Source organism: Miniopterus schreibersii (assembly GCF_964146895.1).
Source record: "Miniopterus schreibersii genome assembly, chromosome: 5".
NCBI classification, from domain to species: domain Eukaryota; kingdom Metazoa; phylum Chordata; class Mammalia; order Chiroptera; family Miniopteridae; genus Miniopterus; species Miniopterus schreibersii.
Genome location: NC_138106.1, coordinates 37181662 through 37204401, shown reverse-complemented (window position 1 = coordinate 37204401; position 22740 = coordinate 37181662). Strand labels below are relative to the sequence as shown.

The window sequence follows — 22740 nt, the reverse complement described above, 5'->3', positions numbered from 1 at the left end:
CACTGAGCCAAAAGGTATAAACATTTTGAAGGCTCTTGATAAGTACTATGTTGCCAAATTGCTTGACAGAAAGGTTATACCAGTTTACTCTTGCACTAGCATAATCTTCAATAGGCATTGTTAATGCTTTTAGATGCAACTCCAACGTGACTATTTTCACTTAGGGTGAAAATGTGAAACTGTCATAGAATAGAATTGAATGTGGGAACACTTAAATATAAATTTCTTTTAAAAATGTAAGCTGGAAGAAGCAATACATTTTTTTGGGATAGGAAAGATGATCTAATTTTCATTACATATATTAAAAATTGTGCTGTAGAATAGTGCTTTTAGAAGACAAACTGCACGGCTAAGGAAAAGTTGCATGTAATCTTCAGAGCTCTCCGGGTAAAGAAAAATCTGAATGACGTAGGGAAGAAAGGAGTAGGAAATAAACCAGAATCTCTGTCAATTCTCTTCTAAGAAAAACAGGAAAAGATACAAAATGACAAAATGCATTCAGGCTAGAAAATAATTTAAGAACCATATAAAGGGGTTTAAGAAAAATATTGAAAGGAAAAATGATATTAGGGAAAATGCCTTATGTTCTAATCATAATATTGGGGAGACACAGAGGTAGATCCTATGAGACTCTGAAATCATTCCTTAAATTGACGCTGATGTGAGAAGGGCAGAAACGCTGATGATGACCTGGCAGTGGTGCTCAGAGGGCAGCCTGCGGACCCCCATCATCAGGGTAAGCCCAATGGCAGCTGGGCCCTGCTGCCCCTTCACGTCTGAGCCCCCTCGCGCCCAGCTGAGGTCACAGCGCTACCAAGCCGACTGCTAACTGCGGAGGGCATGCATTTCGGAGCTCTCCCTGCCGCCCAGCTCTGGCTTTTCTGAGGACATCTCTGTTCTCCTAAGTGTCCATGTGGTTCCTTGCTCCTGTTTCAACACACCCTGATTCATACAGAGCATGTTGATGTTCAAGTTCACTAAGATGTGGGGGTCTTCGGGAAGGGTCACATTGCCCTTTATACCATAAAGCCCTTAAAATTACATTTTAGGCTTTCTGCGTCATAAATGTCCTTTGATCATTTCCTACAGGAGGTTTCTCACTGGCTTTACCCCATGCAGGGCCCTCAGTCCAACAATTTCCTAGCCTTCCCCTATCCTCTCTTTACGCCCCCATCCTATAGAGAGCACCTTTTCCCCCCATCCTGACTGCCAAGAAAAATTAATTTCCTGCTTCTGCAAGTATATAGCCTTTTGGCCGTTTTTGGATGCCTGAGCCCTAGTCAGCCCTTACACCCTAGGGGCATATCATGGTATTTCCTGAAACAAAGACGGCTACTTTCCCAAGAAGAATTCTGTTACTAGATCTTACCCCTGAAAGACACCCCAAAAGATGATTAGATCCAGCACTCTGCCTCCAGCAGGTAACTGAGACTCAGAGATTAAATGAATTACCCCATGTTCCTAAGTGTAAAGAAGTGGTGAAGACTAGATTCCAGGTTTTCTATTTCTAAAGCTGTACCTTCTCCTTGTCAAACTGATGTTTACCACGTGACGGCAGTCATATTCTTTTGTTTCTGACATGAGTTAATAACTTACTTCAGAAAGCCTGCTTTGGTCTTTCATCAAAAGCAGCATCTTTGTCACTATTCTCTGTGCCTTTTGTTTTTGGCAACAGTGTTCAGAAGTAACTCAGTGGGGCAATTCAAAATTCTTTACTGCTGTATTTTTTAAAAAACAGAGAACTTCTAAACTGAATAATATCATAGACCTTGTAGATACAGTGCCTACCTACTTCTACCTCACCTCCTTCCCTTCTCTCAGAAATGACAGGCCAGATGAAAAGCTTAGAGTTGGTAATAACATTAGTGTTAGAATTGAATCACATTTCCCACTAACTTCCATTATTAATTTGATGATGCCTTATCACAGAAAAATGTTTCGCCTTTAAGAGAAAAAATATTTAAGATAGTGATAAGATTCTATAAGTTAGTCTTTTAAAAAATAATTCAAAGCCACAAAATGCACTTACTCTACTGAACTAAAACCAAATCAGTAGTTTATGAAACTGAAGAAATCTTCCCTCCTCGGACTGGAACACAGTGAAAATGTGCTCACTGGTGCCCTGCCTGCCTTTACATTTAGTCTTTCAGTCCAGCTCGATCCCAGGATAAATTTCCTTCGAGGATGCAGCAGGAGTTAGCTATTTATTTCATTGACCTGGGGAAGACTGCTAATAGTTCTATGTTTAGTTATTCTCTTTAAAATAGCAACAACCAGAAAAAAGAAAAAAAGAAAAACTAAAATAGTAACAACCATAAAAAATTGCCTATAAGCAGCTGCACGTGTGCTATTTAAAATTGTCCATCTGAATAATGGCAAACTTCTGACAAAAACAACATTTTTTTTCCTTTGGGCATGGTACTTATTTAGCTGTTCTTTTTGACAGTAATTAGCTAATCAGATGAGCTGCTTCTGGAGACCACTTCTGGTATGATTGCTAAAAATGTCTTTCATATAAAGGAGGGTGATCTTTTTAAAAATATTATCTAGGCCTGGCCGGGTGTGGCTCAGCGGTTGAGCGTCGACCTAGGATCCAGGCAATTGGGGTTCGATTCCAGGTCAGGGCACATGCCTGGGTTGGGGGCTAGGCAGCCGATCAATGACTCTCTCACCATTGATGTTTCTCCCTCTCTCTTCCCCTCCTTTCCTCTCTCTGAAATCAATAAAGATATGTTTTAAAATATATATTTTTTTTCTAGGAGGGCATATATCCAATTTGTCTAAAATGGAAAAAAAATTATAGATAAATGAAAGAAAATAGAGGTACCTGGGATATAAAAATAGATGTCTTCCATTAAAACTAGAATTTGGTCCCCTCATTCTAATATTAATGAAAGTTCACTGGTTTTTAAGATTTAGAAAAGAAAAACCAATGACCAGATGTGGTTCTGATCTTAAAACAAATTACTGAGGCAAATGGCATCTTGTTAAATATGTTGGTAGTTACAGCAATTTCATAAAGACATAGAACTTCTCTGAGGCTTGTTCAGTTGGATAATAGAGGAATATTTTCAGCAATGCCTCTTCCTTCCTCTTCTCAGAAACGATGCAAGAACCAGAAATAATTTCTCAGGCTTTGAACAAAAGGACTCACCAGTTCTTTTGCATCTTATCCCAGGCAGCTGTTTATCATGCCTTCTCTAGTAACATTACCAGAAAGTGCCGACTGCGCTGGCCTTCTATAACTTTTGTTTAGGTTCATTTTGAAGTCCTGTGATAAGTCCAATACTTTATGTGGGCAAACTGCTAATTAACAACTCTGGTTTTGAGACAACAGGTCTATTTCTTCCTTTGACACTTTGCCCTAGTGTGTTTTTTTGGGGGGCGGGCGGAGTTAATATGAAGTCTATATTAGTAAATATTACTGAGCACCTTTTCTGGATCATGCACAGATATTTTGAAGGTATATAAGACAAATTCTGAGCGTCCAGGGAAGAGGGCCTGGATAGAAGTGAACAACCACAACTAGCTCCATTACTATAAATGACTGGCTGGTTTTTGTTGTTTTTTTTGTTTTGTTTTTTTTGTTTTTTTCTGGCTGGCTTTTTTTTTGTCTAGCTCAAATTCTTGGCCTTCCTGGGTTTAATGGCCATACCTTGCTCTGGATCTGACTCACAGATGGTCTTGTTTCATTCTGCTGGGGCCAGGTCCCAATAAGAAGCAGGTTTAGTTCTGGATATCACAAAACTTGCACTCGCAAAGGTGAGTGATCAGAGTGGTGAAGAGTAGACCTTCATTCCTGGGGGTGGGGGTTGAGGGAATGGGGGGGCTCTGAAAGAAGTAGAGGCCATGCTGATCGCTAGCATGACAGGGAAGGAGACTGTTCTGGGTAGCTCCATACAGCATTGCCTTGCCTTCCCTCTCTGAGCCTCAGATACTTCATTCATAAAACAAGCTGGTGGGCTTGAAGATCTGAAGATTTCTTTTTGCACTAACTGGTTTTGAGTCTATAATTAGCAGGGAAACAGATTTTAGCTCAATTCAAGGAAAAGCTTTCTTCCAATCAATCTTCCGATAACAGGCAGCTTCCGGAGGTGGTGAGCTCTCCATTGGCATGGGCAGAGTTGAGGTACCATCTGTAAGGAGGCTTGTGGCAGAATCTCCTGCATCCACTCAGAAGATGGATGAGATTACTGCTGAGGTCCTTTTCAACTGTGTCTAGAAATTTTTCCCATTTCAGGTAGTTGTCAGGAGAGCAACTCCCATTATAGTGATGCTAGTGTGCTCCCAGTCGAGAACCTCGGCAGGAGGAGGGAAAGCCTGACAGTCTGCAGTAGGGCAGGAACAGCCTCATTCATCAGACTGAGTGACAGGCCTGGTGCCAGGTACTTGACACACAGCACCTTGAACTCTCACAGCAATTCCCTGAGTTAGGTGTTGTTCTTCTACAAAACAGAATCAAGGCTCAGAGAGGCTAAGTAACTCTAGCTAGTAACTAAAAGTTAGGGAATTCAATTCTAGGTCTACTGACTAAAATAGAGCACTTTCCACAATGCTTTCCTGTCCTAGAGGAGCTTTGTACAATGGGAGGAGGCAAAGAACACAGAGAAGGGGCAGAACATCAAGGAATCCAAATGCAGTATAAATCAGAAACCATGAGCTAAGACTAAATCCCCACGGCCTGTGGGCAGGGAGGGGGTGTTTACTTACTGAGATGCCAGTGTCCCAATAGTGGACACTTAATTGAAAAAACGAGTTTCTGCTGACATGACTGTTTGGGACTGAATATCTGTGGCCCCTCCAGAGAGCCTGTCAGTATTCCCTCGCTGGGAACACCCTCCATCTCTCTTCAGGCATTTACCACTTTTCAACCTTTATTATAATAATTATTTGACCCATGTTCCCTTAGACCATAGGTTCACTGACTAAAATTGTTTTTTTATTGTTAATTGTTTTATTCTATGCTGTACATTTACTTTAGTGCATTACAGTAATGCTTAGATAGCTTCAATGTGCCCCTCCACATCCACTCTACAACCCCCCCCTACTGTGTGCTGGAGGCTGCCCATTACAAATGGCACGTATCGTTCTCTGCCTTCTGCTTTGGTTCAGCCGTTAGGGGGCACTGGTGGGAATGGGAGGAGAGGGAGACGAAATTTATTCCCTCAGCTCCCAATCTGTCATGCTGCATTGAGCAGTGACTGAGTTCTGCCCAAGTCCAAGGTTTCTATGGGGCAGTCCTCCCTTATATCTCTCTTTGGTTCTTTTAAATTGACCCTCCCATCACTTTGTAGGCCAAGCAGTGGTAATGGCTTCCTGTTGCTGCTAGCGGCAAGTGCATCACCAGTCCTTGTTTATGTTCTTTAACCTCACTCAGGTCTCTAAATAGTATTTCTATTAGATTCTCAATCACCCTGATTGTGTGTGCCATCTGTTTCTACCAGGATCCTGACTAATACATGTACTAAAAGCCTCATTTAAAAAAAAAAAAAGTCCTCTCACTCTTGTAGCTCTTTCCCATGGTATTTATCTATGTATTTCCAACTAATCTGCTTACACCATTCCCTGATTTATCAATTTTAGCCATAATCTATTGGCTTTCCATTGAGGTCAATGACATTTGGCTCTTCCACACCGCCCTTTTTCTGACATAGTTAGATCCCAGTGTTTTATTTTATTTTTTTATTTTAAATATATCTTTATTGATTTCAGAGAGAGGAAGGGAGAGGTAGAAACATCAATGATGAGAGAGTCATTGATTAACTGCCTGCTGCGAGCCCACTACTGAGGATCGAGCCTGCAACCCGGGCATGTGTCCTAACCGGGAATTGAACATCGATCTCCTGGATCATGGGTTGATGCTTAACCGCTGAGCCACGCTGGTCAGGCCCAGTGGTTTTTGTTAAATGAGATTGGTGAATGGAATAACAGCCTTTGTTCTTAGATAGGATGATTCAACATCATAAAGATGTCTGTTATCCCCAAGTTAATTTATAATGTAATGTGATCTCAATAAGATACCAACAACTTTTTATGGAGCTAGACAAGCTGGTATAAAACTTCCTGTGGAAAAATAAACTTGCAAGAATAGCCAGAAAAACACCAAAACCCAAAAACAAACAAACAAAAAAACAACCAAAACACGAGATTAGGCACGCCAGACATTAAAACACACTATAAAGCCTTTATAATTGAACAGTGGGGTATGGGCACATGAACAGGCAGACAGACCAGGAGAACAGATAGTCCAGAAATAAAACCAAGTGCATATGACATGTTAGTATGTAATAAAGGTGGCATCTCAAAATATCTGGGCTAAAAGAATGTTTAAATAAATAGTACTGAAACAACTAGTTAGCTATTTGGACAAAAAGGTAAAATTAGATCCATACTTCATAACCACACTCAAAAATAAATTCCAAATGGATAAGTGATCTAAATATAAAAATGAAACCATGCAAGTCCTATTTTAAAAAATGAATTAATTCTCTTTAACCTGAGTGTAGAGGAAAGCTTTCTAACTATACCTCAAAATCAGATGGAATAAAAGAAAAGATTGATAAACTTGACTACATTAAAAAACAAAACCAAACCTTGGGCATGGATCAAAAAACAAAGTCAAAAGACAAAACTTAGGAGAAAATATCTGCAACATATTCACAGATAAAGGGCTTATATCCCTAATATTTAAGTAACTCATAAAAATTGAGGAGAAAAGTAGTTCAAAACGAAACAGAAGAATGGACGAAAGATATGAACAGTAAGTGTACCAGAAAATGAAATAAGCATGGCCCTCAAACATATGAAAGGACGTTCCTTCTCACTCATAATGAGAAATACAAATTGAAATTATACTGAGATACCATTTCTCACCTGTCAGATTAGCAAAAATAAAAAAATATATAATCACACATCTGTTTGGCAGGCTGTTGGGAATCAGGCACTCTTATGTACATTGCTGGTGGGAATGCAAACTGGTATAATCTTTGTGAAGGAGAACTTCACAATATTTATTTATTATTTTAAATATATCTTTATTGATTTCAGAGAGAGGAAAGGAGAGGGAAAGAGAGAGATAGAAACATCAATGATGAGAGAGTCATTGATCGAGCCCGCAACCCGGGCATGTGCCCCGACCGGGAATCGAACCCTGATCGCCTGGATCCTAGGTCGACGCTCAACCGCTGAGCCACAATATATATTTAAAATGCGCACATACGCATATACAGTCTTTAGTTTAGCAATCCCATTCCTAAGAATTCACCTTGAACCTAAACTCCAACAGTACCAAACTATATGCATAAAGGTTATTCATAGCATCCTTGTTTTTAAAATGAAAATATACTGGAAGCCACTGACATGCACAAATATATGACATGAGTACTATGTAGTTGTTTAAAGAAAAAAGAATGGGGAAGATTTTTATAAGATATGGAGCGATTCCCAGGACACGCTGTTAAGTGAAGAAATCAAAGCGCAAAAGAGTATCTGCAGTATACAATTTTTTTCTTTTGGTAGAAAAAGGGGAAATAAAAAGCATACATGAATATATTCGTTTATACGAAAAGAAACACAGGAAAGATAGACTCAGGGTTAGTAAGACTGGTTACCCTTGGGGCCGGTCGGGAATGAGCCGGATAGCCGCAGAAACGGGGAGGGGATGCGACTCATCTGGCTGTGCCTTCTGAGTTTTGAAACCATGTTAAAATTTTACAGACTCAACAACAACAAAAAGAGAAAAATAAATAAAACCAACAAGGATGGGAGCAAAACCCAAATGTAAAAAACAAACATCCGAACCAAGCACATTTCAAATGAGTGAGATAAGCAACACTGACGTGGAAAATAAAACTCAAATGTCAAACACTGTATTTGGAGCGTATGCCCTCAGACTAAACACAGAAGAACTCTAAACTAATATTAGATAATAGAAACCTGGTGAATAGCCTTCTGTTTTTGCAGAAGCATGGGTTAGCAATTTTGTGTATTCTAGGATTGAGCCAATAATATATCGGGGATAATGGGAGCCAGGCTTCCCACTGTTGGAGGAAAGCTACAAATAGGAAAAGTGGGGAGGAGAGAATGAACCCTGCGGTATTTCACTGGAATCAGGGGTATCAGTGTGAACTTGTGATTTTTAATGTAGCAATAGGTAAATATAGACAGGTACAAATCTTCATGTGTGTATATTTACATACATACTCTATTTCCCATTTCTTAATGATCATAATAGTTTATAACATTTTGAATTAAATCAGAATTCATTAGTCCACACTGATACAATAAATGAGGGAGAAGGGAAAGCTCTTCCTTATAGTAGAAAGCAAACTAATTTAAACGGAATGATGAAATTAGAACCATCATTTGGCAACCATAACAATAATGGTTAATCGATGCAAGAATGGACAATAGATAATAAAATTAATGATTGAAATTTTGAGGAGTAACAGTGTTTACATAATTTCAAAGTAGCTGAGAGATACTTAGTAACTTTATAATAGAGAAACCTGGTACACGCCACCTTCAGCAAGTGAGCAACGTTAATATCACTCAAGTTAGTAATGGGACAAATCAGCATCATGTGCCTCCTACTGCAATGCACAATATAACTTCTGTGGTATTCCTGCAAGAAAATCTATAACCTAAATCTAATCATCAAACCCAAATTGAGGGGCATCCTACTAAGTAGCCTGGTTTTATCAGCAACGTCAATGTCATAAAAAACAAAGATCAACTGAGGAACTGTTCAGATTAAAGGAGAGTAGAGACAAAACCACCAAGTGCTGTAACTTATTTGGGATTTCCTTTTGCAATAATATTGACACAATTGGTGAAATCTGAATAGGTTTATAGATTACATAATAGCATTTACGTTTATTTCCTAGTGTTAATCATTATTCTGGGGTTATATAAAGTTTTGTGTTGTTTTTTTAGTAGATATTAACTGAAGTACTTAGGCATAAAGGGACAGGATATCCTGTCTTCAGTTTACTTTCAAACTGTTCAAAGAAACAGTGAAAATAACAAAACAAATGTGGTAAAATGTTAACACTTGGGTAATCTGGGTAAACATATAAGGACTTCTATGTACTAGTCTTGCAACCTTCCTGTAAGTCTAACATTATATATATATATTCTATATAAAATATATATTATGTATAACATATGTAATGTTTATATAAAATTTATATGTGCATGTATGTATAAACTAAAAAACAACAACACACAGTTTTTTAAAAATTTACATTCCTGGGCCCTAGCTCTGAAATTCTGGGTTCAGGAGCCCCAGGCCTTGGGAAATCTGTATTTTTAAATTTCTTCTGGTGATTATAATGCTCAGTCTGGTTTGAGAACCATCCCCTGCCAGACAGTAATAAAAATGTTATTGAGGTAAAAAAAAAAAAAAAAAAAGATAGCTAACACCTATTCACCTGCCACACAGCTTTGAAAACAAAAACAGTTAAAATGGAAATTCCATGTGTGCCCCTCCAACTCCTGTTCCCTTTTCTCCCCTCCCAGAGGTTAATCGTTATCTGAAATTTGGAGCTTTCTTACAGGTGATCTCAAATGTTATCTCAAATGTGAAGTTTGTGATTCCCATGCATGTTTCTATACATTTATATCATGCAAATATGTCCATATCAGCAATCTACTTGTTTTGCATGTTTTCAGACCTTATTTAAATGGTGTAACACATCCTTTTACAATGTAACTTTTCATTCAACATGTTTTGGTTTTTAATGTTGACACATGTAGCCTATTTCATTGATTTTATCAGGAAGGGAAAAACTAATGATTCTAGAGAAAGTGAATAAATGTGCATACTCTGGCCTGATGTATATTAAATTTGTGACTATTCCATAATTTACTTTTGTCTTTCAGTTTGTTTATGTGATGTATCACATTTATTGATTTGTGAATATTGTACCAGCCTTGCATCCCTAGAATAAACCCCACGTAGTCATGGTGTATGATCTTTTTATTACATTGCTGGATCCGATTTGCTAATATTTTGTTGAGGACTTTAGCATCTATGTTCATCAGGGATACTGACCTACAGTTTATTTATTCTTACCCATTTTCTTGCTGACGGACATTTAGGTTCCACTTTTCACTATCCAGATGCTACCATGAACCTTATATGTTTCCTTGTACATATGTAGAATTTCTTTAGAAGAGAAACTGCCAGGTCAAGGGGTGTGCGTGTTTATTTTCTCTGAGTTCATCAGTTTTTTCTCTCTATGGGATCACACACAGTCATCCACAGTAACAGAAGAGAAGGCAGAGTCTCTGGGCACAGATGCAGGTATGTGGGCAGATACGGTTGGAATTTGTTGAAGTGTTCTTCTGACTGCTTCTATTTTCTCAATGAAATACAAAGCAAGGTTATCAGCTGACACCTAGGGTAGATGAAGGGCAGTAGGAGGGTGTGAAGAGAGATGAGATGATAAGAGAAGGCTGTCTATGAGAAGGGAGAGTGATTGCCAGGGAGTGCGAAGGGCCTATAGCTTCATTTTTACTAGATATTGACAAATTGCTCCTCAGAGTAATCGTACCAATGTACACTCTTGTTAGCAGTGGATGGCTGTTTCTGATGCTCCACACCTTCACCAATTCCTTTTAAAACAGAATTTAAAAATTTTGGTCAATTTGTGAATGATAATTATTTAATTTCCCCAATTACTCATGAGTTACACTTATTGTCCACGTGAGTTTCATCTTCTGGGAATTATCCCATTCTAGTGGTTATCTTTTGCTGATTGATTTGTAAGTTCTCTTTATGCAGTTTGGATAATACATCCTTTACATTATGACTGTACAAATATTTTCACTGTTGTGCCTGTGACCATTGCTCCTTTCTCATATGACCATGTTTTTCCTAGAGTTAATGATTTCCTTGTTTTTCCATGTGTCTAGTTTTTCCCATACCTGTGACTTTTCCCAAATTTCCAAGATGCCTGCCATCCTCCCAGAAATAATTACTATGCATTTATATGAGTCTCCCCGCCTTCTTCCCCGCTTTTGTTCCTTGAAATTCTGACTTTCCGTCATCTATCCTTTTGTTCTAACCTGTGCTGGCTGCTCTCTGGACGGCTGCACTGCTGGTATTCTAGATCTTCTAATCATAATCTCCTGGGTTGGATTCCATATTTCTCAAATCCCATGTCTTCCTCTTCCATAGTTTTGCTGGTATTTATCCTTCAGTAGCTTCTCCAAATAGAGACATGTTTAAATCCTTTGTGTTTTTTGTGTGTGTTTGTGTCTGTTGTTGGTTCTCCAGTATATTTACTTTTTTCAGAGGTATTTACTTTTTTACATGTGTCCCAGGACTAGGCAGATAAATAAACATATTGTGAATGGGGTGGGGGAGGAAGACGACTGGAGGTCTGGAATGGGCCATATGGTACAGGGCAGGAAATGGTGCAGAAGGCACTGGACAGCAGAGGCCTGTGACCCGCCCAGGGATCCACAAACCCTTGCTACTCCTCCTACCTTAACAAACCCCTACTTATCCTTCAAAACCCATTTCCAATGTCAGTTCTTCCATGATCCCCTTCCTGACCTGAGACTGAATGAGACGGCCTCTCTTCTATGTTCAGTCTAATGCTGAACGATAATCTATTTATCTGCCTCCTCCACTGATCAGCTCCCGGAGAGCGGGACGCTGCTTATCCATTTCTGTAACCTCAGTGCCTAACATTATGTAATGCTATGAATAAATGAATGAATTCAACAAAGCAAGAAAAGCGAACATTTCCTCCTGCTATATGTCAAGCGTTGTGCAAGCTAGGTACCATCACATACATCTTCATTTAATTCTTAGAGCAAACCTCAGATGGCCATTGTTTAATCAGCAAATACTACCTGAGCCCCTATTATATGCCAGGTTTGATACTGACCAAAAGCAAAAGACAGTATTTCATTTCTCCAGAAATTCACCATACAGTAGGGAAGAGACTTTCTTCTCTTATACAATTTTTTTAAATTGACATTTAATTCACATACCATAAAATCTCCCCATTTAAAATGTACACATCAGTGGTTTCCAGCATATTTGCAAAGTCATGCAACCATCACTAGACAGGATATTTTTTATCTGTATAAATGAAGTTCTGTGTGTATCCTGGGGTCACATCAGAGGAGGAGGCAGGAGTTTATCAGGGGAAGAAATGCATTCCAGGGAGAGGGAGCAGCGTGCGCAGAGGGGCAGAGCTCCGAAATGCCCCAGTATTTGGAAAACGTGAAAAGTGCGGGGAAGATGGGAGTTTACAGTGAGGAAGTAGGTTGGGCTATTTTACGAATGAGGACTCTGAAGCTCAGGGAGCTGAATTAACTCAACTAAGGTCAGATAATTTCTCTTTTGCCAACTCAAGAAAAGGTGTGTGAAGGAGGCTACCCTACCACTGAATCATTTCCAATGCGCAGACAGTGGCTGACACCACCCAATATTGTTTTCCCCTCCACCATCCAACAAACAAGCTTCATTTTCCTCCCCGCTCCCTACATTACCTAGAAACACTGGCCATAACGACCACCATCGTTAGTTGAACAAAAACACTTCCACCATGGTTTTGCAGATTCAAAAGGTTATGCTATCAGAAGGGGCTCTGTCCATAGACAGAAGTGTGTTGGTCATGAACGTCCAAGATGAAGCCTTAATAATTCATCGGCTCTGGGTCGGCTAAAATGTTTGCTCCTCATGTTTCTAGCCCTCTGTACGACCATGAAGAAACTGTTCTACTTTCCTATGCCTGTTTTCTTACCGGCAAAGTGACATTAACAAATATTTTCCCAGCTATCTTACCACCATTCTTCCCAGAAGAATTATTGGGAAACCATTAGGATCTATAGTACCTTTGAAACGCTTGAGGAAAAGGTCAGTTAATGCATGCTTTTTAAAAAAAATTCTCACCCAAGGATATTTTTTCAGAGAGAATTGCTTTTCAGAGAGAGTAGGAGGGAGAGCTAGAGAGAGAGAGAGACACATCAACCGGTTGCCTCCCACATGAGCTCCTCAGCCCTGGTCATCAAGCCCGCAACTGAGGTACGTGCCCTTGGCTGTAATCAAACCTAGGACCCTTCAGTCTGCTGGCCGATGCTCTAACCACTGAGCCAAACCAGCCAGGGCTAATACATGCTTTAAAAAGTAATATGCCTACTACAAGAATTTCTCCAAAATCTGACCTCAATAAAATCTTGGCTTATTAGATTTAAATTCATTCCAGATCAATCTCCATTTCATCTTTGGAATGGAGGTGAGTTAGGGGAACTCAGGAGAAAACAGGTAGAAATCAAGTTCTGTCAGGCAGGGGAAATGACCTCTGGATTTCTGGCTTTGCATTTGGAGGCTCTCCCCTTGCTGTCCCCTACCCTCCTATCCTAGGAGAAGGAACTGTGTGGATGCTACCTATCAGAGGTGTGGTGGCAACGGGTCCTCCACCATCCTTACCATTCAAACCCTTCTGCAGCACCACTGTTTACAAACCACCAGCAGGGTAAAATACACAAGTTACAGCAAAGAGCAGTTACTTCTCAGAAAAAAAGTTTCAAAGTGACCTGGTGCAACAGGGTAGAAGAGTTCACCAGAGGCCACCTCTGCCAAGAATCCTTAAATGCTTGCTGCCCACTAGAGAATCCACACTAAAATGTCTGTGGTTTTGCAGCAGAACCAAGGAATTGACATACCTGAGAATATTCTACAATAAAAAAGTTTAACCTTTCAGAGAAGAATGAAACCAATTAACCCTGCAACTCTCGTTTCTCTTTTAGAACTCTGGATTACTGGAAATGAAACGAGCAAACATATAGGTGACCACACCAATTAGGGCATATGTGTAAAAAATCTGATGATAGTTACCTCTGCGCCTGCGGAAATTTATGCACTCACGGTAGTTTTCATGTGTGATTATCCACTGCATTTTAGTAGGGAAGTGTCCATACCTAGTTCATCTATCAGTTTGGGGAACAATGGTCATTCCCAACTCCGGGGCAGTAAAAGCAAATCTGTTTCTAGAGATAGGAAATATGTGGATATCTGAGACCAAAGCCAGGATTCAAGCAACAGCAAATATCTAGGTAAGAATGAACACATCGTTTTCTTGTCTGGATATGTAATTATTTAAGGAGTTTCCTTGCCCCAAAGAAAGTATTTTAAAGCTCATGAGTTTCTGGGGGAAAGGAAAAAAAAAAAAAAGCACTAAGTGTGTGGACAGTGTGTCTTGAAACACTGTCCATGTGGCCCTTACAACAACCCCGCCAAGGAGTGGCTGGTGGATTCTCTTTTTATAGATGAAGAAACTTAGGCTCAGAAATGCTGGAACATTCCAGGGTACACAGCTGGGGCAGAAAGGAGGGACATCTGAGTCCTAGGCAGAGAGGCCTCGCACCTGCCAGTGTTTTCCGGACAAGAATCACCTGGGGGGGGGGGGGGAGACTTGTAGAAAATACAAAATCCAGGGTCACAGGCTCAGTCTTTAAGGTCCAGGAAACAGGTTTTTTTCTTCTCTTTTCTTTCTTTTTTTAAAAACAACCCTCCACTCCCTTCATCAACAGGAAAGCTTGGGAAAGGCAGTACTTTACAGCCCAGCCAGAAGACGCGAACCTGTTCCACCCCTACATTTGTGGCTTCTCCACCAAGAGCCCCCAAACCCATTTAAAAAAACAGCCCACATTTCTCCTGTCAAATCACCTCTCCTAAGCCCCCCAGAAGTCCAGATCTTGGAATCTCCTTGCCCTTCACCTCTGAATCTTGCCTTTTCTTTTCTCTCCTCTACTATTTCATTTCCTGGCTGGGACTCGGCTCTAACCAGCAGTCTTCCAGCCGGGCCCCGGAACTCGCGGCCGGTCTCCAGTCTGCCTGGCTCCTTCCCCAGCCCCTCGCCGGGCAGCGCTCATCCCAACCCTGCCTCTTCCGTCGGTCACGTTGTTTCCTCCGCTCGCAAGGACCTCTTTCCTCCGCCGCCCTTCCCGGCGCTCGGGGAACTCCCGCGCAGCGCGAGCGCCTCCGCTCCGGCGCCGGGACGCGGCCCGGCCTCGCGGCGCGCGGCGAGCTCCCGCGGCCCCCTCCCCGGCTCGCCCCCCTCCCGCCACCTGGCCCCGCCGCGGCCGCTCCGGAGCCTCGGGCACTTCCCAGAATAGAGCGCAGCTGCGAACGTCAGGCTGCCGCCCGCGGCAAGGCTCCCGGCGCACCGGGCGCGGGCCGAGGGGCTGGGACTGCGCTCCGCCCTTCCGTCTCCCACACGGGCCGGGAAACTGAGGCCCAGGGCCAGAGCAAATCCCGCGGGGTGCAGAGTAAACGAGGGCCCTGCTCGTCCCGGGCCCCAGTCGTCCCGACTCCTCCCGCGATTCCCCGACCACACGCGCCGCCGGGTCGCCCGGGAGAGCGGGGCGGGGAGCGGGTCTCCGAGCGAGCGCTCCGCCCGGGAACGCGCAGGGCGCCGGACTCGACCAACTCGCCGCGAGAAAGTTGCCGTCTCCCAGCCCGCCCTCGCCTCTCACCTCCGAGACACACCTTCCCGCGGGCCGGGCAGCGCGCTCGCACATCCGGTCCACCTTGCACACACCCCTTTCCACGCTCTCCGACGGGCCCTCTCCCTCCCACGCCTGCGGCTCCCAGCCGCTCCCCCGCGCCCCCTCACGCACTCCCACCAGCGCCGGGGGCGCGCCTTCCCCCGCCCCGCCGCTCGCCGGGCGCCCGCTGGGGCTCCTGCGCCCGGGAACCCCAGTCCTGGGCCGCGACCCGCTTCCGCCCGCTCCGCGCGGGGCCGAGGCGCGGGGAGGCGCGCGGAGCGCTCGGAGCGCGAGGCTCGGGGCGCACGGCGCGGGGCGGGGCGGGGGCGCTCGCTCGCTCACTCTCGGCGGCGCACACGCCGGCACAAACTCTCACACAGACGCGAGCGGGGTGCGCTGCCGCCGCCCGCCGCTGCGCCTCCTCCCGCCGCCGCCTCGAGAGGCAGAGAGAGGAAGGCAGAGAGGGCGCTTTGTCCGCGCGCCGCCGCCCGGCCCGGGACTCTGCCCCGAGGAGGGAGCCGCGCCGAGTCCCCGCCTCCGCCTCTGCCTCTGCCCCCGGGCGGGCCGGGCGGCCGCGGTGGGGGGAGCCAGGCCGAGGGTGGGGGTGGGTGGCGGGCGGGCGGAGGGCGGGGAGGGGGGGCGGTGGAGGAGGAGGAGAGACGCGGGCAGCGGAGGAGGCGAGGAGTGCCGGGTACCGGGCCGGGGGAGCCGCGGGCTCTCGGGGAAGACGCGGATGATGAACAAGCTTTACATCGGGAACCTGAGCCCCGCCGTCACCGCCGACGACCTCCGGCAGCTCTTCGGGGACAGGAAGCTGCCCCTGGCGGGACAGGTCCTGCTCAAGTCCGGCTACGCCTTCGTGGACTACCCCGACCAGAACTGGGCCATCCGCGCCATCGAGACCCTCTCGGGTGAGCACTCGGCGCTGCCCCCTCCCCCCGCCTCGCCCCGCTCCGGCCCGGACGGCGCCCGGACGGAGGCCGAGCCCGAGCCCCGCGGGCGGCGCCCGGCGGGGGCTCCGGTGCCCGCACGCTCACTTCCACGCACCAGACCCTCAACTCTGACCGCCGCTCCCCTCCCCCCACAGCTCCCGACTCACCCCTTGCCCCCCGAGCCGCAGCCCTGGGGCGACCCCCGTGCGGCTCCGAGGGTCCCCGAGGCTCGCTCGCTCTCTGGGGGGCACCCTCGTTCCCCTGGCTCTCCGAGCTGCTCTCCAGAGTTCCCCCACCCCCATTCTTAGAGAGTCTCCGTCCCCCCTCTTCCCTGACCTTCCCGTTACCCCCTTTGTCAGGGACCCCCAAATCCTGCATCTCCTCGCTTAATCGGACCTTATCCCTTCCCGTGCCTCGTGCCCAGGACCTCCAGCCTTCTGGCGTCCCCGGAGCCGCACTCTCCTTTCGAGCCCCCTCCCCACCTACTCCCGTGGTCCCCCACTTTAGGCACCCCCTCGGCGCCACCCCGGTAACCCCTCCGAGGTTTTGAGGCTACCCCAGCCCCCGCTCCTGCACGACGGCACATCTCTCTCGGTCCTCTCCCGAACCTCAGTTCCCTCTCGCTCGTCTCTCAAGCGCTCCTATTTTTCTCTGAATTTTTTGTCCGATTTTATTGAGAAGAACTCGAGGCGGGGGGCTTTCCGCCGCCTGCCCCCCTGCCTCCCGCTCGGCCAGAAGCACCTTTTTACGAGGTGCCCTGTCTCAACTCGGTGGGGGCCCGGGCTGAGAACCGGGAAAGAGGAGACCGGGGGGCCCCGCGAGCGCGCTGGAGCCCAGACGGGAGACGGAGAGCGACACACACGCCCGCGCGCGCGCGCACTCCCCAACTCTCCCTCTCGCACACGCACCGCCCGGAGCCGCGCTCGCCCCCAGACCACCGGCCTGCGCCCCGCCGACCCGGCCCGGCCGGAGCCCCTTCCCCACCAGCGCGCGGAGTGGGGGCGGGGCGGCGCTGAGGCCAAGGTGACACCCAGGAGCCGGCGGGGACTAGCCTCTGGCCGCGGCGAACCCCAGGGGGTTTCTGCGTGTCTTCTGGGGGCCAAGGGGAGGAGAGGGCTGGGAAGGGAGCGCGGCGGAGCCTTCGGGACCCGGGGTAGCGGAATGGAGAGGTGGGGGCCGAGAGAAGCGGGGCCTCGCCAGCCCTGCAGCTTGAGTTTCAAATGAGCTCATCCTTTCAAATTGGCGCCGCTCTTTATTAAATTTGTTTTTCCGGTAATGCCACCCACTGCTATACCTGGGGTCGGATCCGGGCTCACGCCCTGCCCACTTCGTCCCGAGACCCGGGGCGCCCATGTTTCTTCCCACTGGGAACCAAGTTTGCCCAGCTGGAGCCGGGTGGGAGACCCCTTGAGGGCACGCGAAGGCGGAGCCCGAGCGCGGAGTTGTGCGCGTGCCCCTCCTAGACCCCCGCCAGTTACATACAGGGAAGGTTCTGAGTGCTTTAATTTCTGTTTTAAAGGTAAAGTGGAATTGCATGGGAAAATCATGGAAGTTGATTACTCAGTCTCTAAAAAGCTCAGGTAAATATATTTCGCTTAGTTATTTTATGATTGACTTACGTATAAAGAAAATGAATTGTTTTAAAAAATGTGCTTTGGTAGTTTTGTAAAAAGGCTTTTGTTTGTTTTGTTAGTGGAGATAACATAGTTTAGAAAGTTAGTTTTTTTACTTTCATTATATAAGGTGTTTACTGGTCTTGGAAAATATCTGGTCCCTTATTGGGGTGTGTTGGGGGGAGATGTCGAACGCTAGCTATGTCGAATTCGCTGGGACTGTTTAATTTGTTTGTCAAAACTTGCCTCCCACCCCTACCCCCAGCACAATGGCAACAAATGCTTGTCAAGACTTCCTGTGAGATGTTGAGTAAATATTTACTGTGTCAGCTAAATTGCTTAACTAAACTTAGCGATTAATTAGTTTTCTTTTTTAGATAGCTTAATGTTGAATAATAAAATAATACAGTAAATGGTCAATATTTTGCATAGTATTCTAAAGAAGTGGGTTGTTTGGATTGGATGGCAGTTAAAAACCAGACTTTTGTAGTCACTGAGACTGCTGAATATTGCTTCTGAACGTTTTGTTGTTGTTGCTGTTGCTTTTAAGATATGTTTGAGGCTAAACAAATATCACCGTGAAATCTATAGTTAAGTGCACTGTTACTAATGGAATAAAAAGGTTTGTGGAGGTTGAAATTCTCCTGCGATTTGCTTACAATGAGAAATATCTGTCCATGAGGAGAGAATGACGGAGAACATCTTTGTTTCAAAGTTTATTGTGGACTTTAAATTTGGACCCTGTATTACTCATTCTCGATTTTTTTCTCCTGTGTGTTGTAACTTAGCTTGTATCCCATTCACATACATTTCTTCATCATTAGTCATTAAGTAGCTAAATTGGAGAGACTCTAAGTGAAGCCTTTGATTTACTGCCTTTAAAATCTCTGATATGCAATAGTGTAACCATTTACTTGATTTTTGCCAGGATTGAATAGATTTTAAAACAAACTATCCAAATTTAATGAATACTTAGATATTTTGTTAAAGAAGTTTTTAAAAATTGTGTGCACATTTACAGATATGTTTTATCTTAAGTAAGCAACAGAATATCTTTTGTTTGCAAATGATTTTGTGGCATATCAGAAAACTACTTAATACCTTTTAAAAAAAGAGGTAAAAGTTATGGTTTGCAGTTTCCTGTGTAATATTAAGCTAGTTCTTCTCTCTCTAGGAAAAGATCTAATGTGTAACTGGTTAGTTTTTCAATTAAGTATTCTAAATTTGTATACTTCAATTTCTTTTTTGCTTGAGAAATCCAAGTTGTAGCTTTCTGATATATTAAGTATTTGTTGTAAATTTAAATTATTAATCTTACAGCACTTGAAAATTTGAATATGTTGGCCAAAGTTTGAAAGAACCACCTAAAAATATTTAATTGGCTATGTTTCTATAAATGCCTAATTGTATTGGCAATATAGCTGTTTTGAGTCTTTTTTTTAGGTTATAATTTGTAAAAATCAGTGCTATTTTAACTTTGGTGAGTTGGTGTCTCATTTCATGTTGTAATATAAGTGAAATACTACTTTATCTAAAGTTGTTAACATCTCTTAAAACTTCTCACAAACATACTACTTTTTTACTTTTTTGTGTTCAAAAGGCAGAGGTCATTTGCTGTTAGCTGGAGTTTCACTTAAATAATTTTGTGGTGTTTTATAAGAGTTCAGAATTAAGAGGGTATCCCAAATTTTTAGTATTAATTAAATAAAGAGCAGTCTAGGACTTAGACAGCCCTATTAGTTCATGATTTCTTTGAACATGTGGGGGATATGAAATACCTAGGAGGCAGATTGAAATGCGCTGTGTATGATTCACTACACTGAAGATGTCTGACATACCAAATGTATGCATAAGCTGTTGCTGTAGAGGGTTACATCATTTCTGATTGGATGGTTTTAATCTTTTTTTCCTTTCCTTTATTAGTTTAAAATGCAGGAATTAGCTACTTGTACTGCAGGCTAAGGGCGAGATAGCTAGGGAATGGTGTGTACTGAGCTCAGACCTCTGGGAGGAAGCAGCTGTATGTTCTCATGCACAGGGCACTACCACGGTGGTGGTGGCTTTCAAAAAGCAGGGTACTGTGACATTTGAAACCAAAGCTTTTATGTTATATAGTGACTATTTTGGTGTTCTTTTGTTGCATTTCTATGAAAATTAACAAGTTAGGAGTAAATTTGTCAGTGTCAAGTCAGTTCTATATGTGGTTTTTGTGTTAGTTGAAGTGAAAATGTGAAGAAAACAATTCATGTTCATTGCTTGCTTACTTAAATGATCATTCAGCAATTGAATGCTTATACTCTATATTGTTCTGATTTCTTTGTGTTCTCAAGAATCAGTTTTAATATCTACATTCTGAAATTGATTTTTTTTAAGTTAATGATTCTTTGGGAGGAGATGTTTTTATCTTAAGTTATGAAATTATTGGCATGCCACTTGGCTTACCAATTGGATCTTTTGTATATCACTTCTAGCATCATTTTATATGTGCTATTATAGTAGACAGACCGGATACCATTATTTTCTCAGGTCATGCAGAAATAGAAAACCCTTTTTTCTTTTTGCCACGTGTTTCATTTTTGTTAAATGCAAATTATTGTAATGTAAACCATATATAAACCATCTATTTCTCTTACTAAGTTGGTTTCAGGCTCTGTTGAATAAAAATCTTTGGATCTTTTTTTCTCTATTCATGTTTCTTGGTAGTATATATGAAACAAAGATTTCTTAATGAGAAACAAACTGGTAAAGGCTTTAAAGTTCTTTTGAAAAGTTGTGGAAATTTCCTTGATAGAAATTTCATTTTTGATGTTGACGAGAGTTTAGTTTTGTATGTGTGTGTGTATATGTATACACACACACTGTGTAAATTGTTTTGAGCTAAGACACTTGCTAACCTGAATGTGCTTTGTAACTAAAGTTGAATGATTCTGCGAGAAACAAAACTTTGAAAAATGTAATTTCTGCCCACTTCTAGGAAGTAACTAAGTGGTGCCAGACATGCTTTCACTGAGATGGTGTGAATACTATGAGGTAGTGTAGGAAAAAGCTATGAATTTGTCTTTCATGACTTAAAAATCAGTAATTGTGTTCTCTCCAATGCAAATGAATTTGGTCTCCTATAGGAATGTTAAAGAAAACAGTATCTCAATTGTATTTTGCTTGTATGTACTACATTGTGTATAGTTGAATTAAATACCAAAAAGAAAAAAAAAACACAAAAACCAACACCCAACCTCAGGCCCTTCTTCCAACAAAGGCTTTTGCTGCATCAATTTTTAATTTTGTAGCAACAGAAAAGACTTTAAGAGGTTAAAGCACATGGTAGCCTCCTATATCAAGAATTTGTTGAATTGGAAGTTAATGCCTGGATTTAATTATATGGGTTCCATGTGTGGATATACCATATATTAAGGTAAAATTTGTATCAAACTGTCAGGTTGCTTTTGGTTTGGCTTTGAGTTGGATGTTTAGTTTCCCATTTTGAAAAAGTAATAATTTTTTCATGTGGTTCTAGGTAATGTCATAGAGAATTACACATTTTTGGTAACCTTTAAAAGATAAGTATTAAAATGAAAATAGAAATAATAAAGGAATGATTACTTATAATTCTACTTTATGTTTTGAAATGACCGGTCATTTGATGTTTCTACATTTAGTTAAATATTAAAAACCATTGAAATCCGCAAATCAAAATAGATTTCATGTGCTGCTTGCTTTTTCTATTTTTCAAATTCATATCAATTTTAAATTGTAGTATAGCAGTTTATAAAAGTATTAAATGACTAAACACCTAAACATTAATTCTGAAAGGTGATTTGGTGGTATGTAATACATTTTCCAAATTGTGTTTTCAAAAATAATAATTTTTTTGTAATTATGCCTGAGTGCAAGATGACCAGTAAGTGGTGGTCTCAGAGTTGTTTTTATGTTAACTTGAGATTATCAACTATATAGAGAAGATGAGAGAAGACTAGTAATATTTGTACAGCACCTTTTATACATAATGATCTAAACTACAATATATTTTTCAAGAAGAAAAAATTTTTAAAGGATATTAGAAGATTTATAATTGTATATCAAAATTACCATTTCACTATTGTTTTGAGTAAATGTTTTTATTTTATGGAAGCTGCTCTGGTTTTTAAACTGGGGGATGTCAATAATGTTGAAATGTGCGTGAAAGGAAAGTGACTTGGGCGCATGTATTAAAAGTCAAAAAAGCTATGAAAGTCAAATTTCTACAGGAACTGTTTATGAATATTTGATACTTTTCAGCTTTATAAATACTTGCTGTCGACTGCTGAATCATTCTTCCAAGCTTGCTAATGAAATCCTCAAAAGTAGATGAGCAATTGGTCAGAGTTGTTAGAGGATATTATTTGACTTAGGTGTGTCATCTCTGTGATTCAGTGGGGTGTGTGCACATGGGTGTGTGATTTGTTGGGGACAGTAGTTTTAAACAGATGGTATCTAGAGGCAAGAGGAGGAAATCTTTAATTGAGCAACAATTACTCTGGATTTCAGTTCTGAAAAGGCAAATGACAGACAGTGGGTGTTTGAACCTTGTGACGAAGGGGATCAAATCCAGTGATATTTGCCTTGAGTGATGCATAACTCTTGTAGGTTAACCTTGTGGAAGCTGGGACGCTGGCACCTCAGTGTCTTGTTCAGTGAGCATGCTGCTC

The 22740-nt window shown here is 42.8% G+C and overlaps 1 protein-coding gene across 7 annotated transcripts in view; it reads left to right on the top strand.

Moving 5' to 3' along the window:
- The first annotated feature begins 16154 nt into the window (after positions 1-16154).
- Positions 16155-22740, top strand: part of IGF2BP2 (insulin like growth factor 2 mRNA binding protein 2) — a 128654-nt gene continuing 122068 nt past the window's right edge. For 6 of the 7 annotated variants that reach the window (XR_013998951.1, XM_081139247.1, XM_081139246.1 and 3 more), the window contains exons 1-2: positions 16156-16421; positions 17962-18022. Coding sequence is in view for 6 of the 7 variants with exons in the window: in XM_081139247.1 (XP_080995373.1) it covers positions 16244-16421; positions 17962-18022 (239 nt within the window). In the remaining variant the exon portion in view is untranslated. Of the gene's footprint in view, positions 16422-17961; positions 18023-22740 lie in introns of all 7 variants that reach the window. The other variant, XM_081139245.1, reaches the window with a different exon arrangement.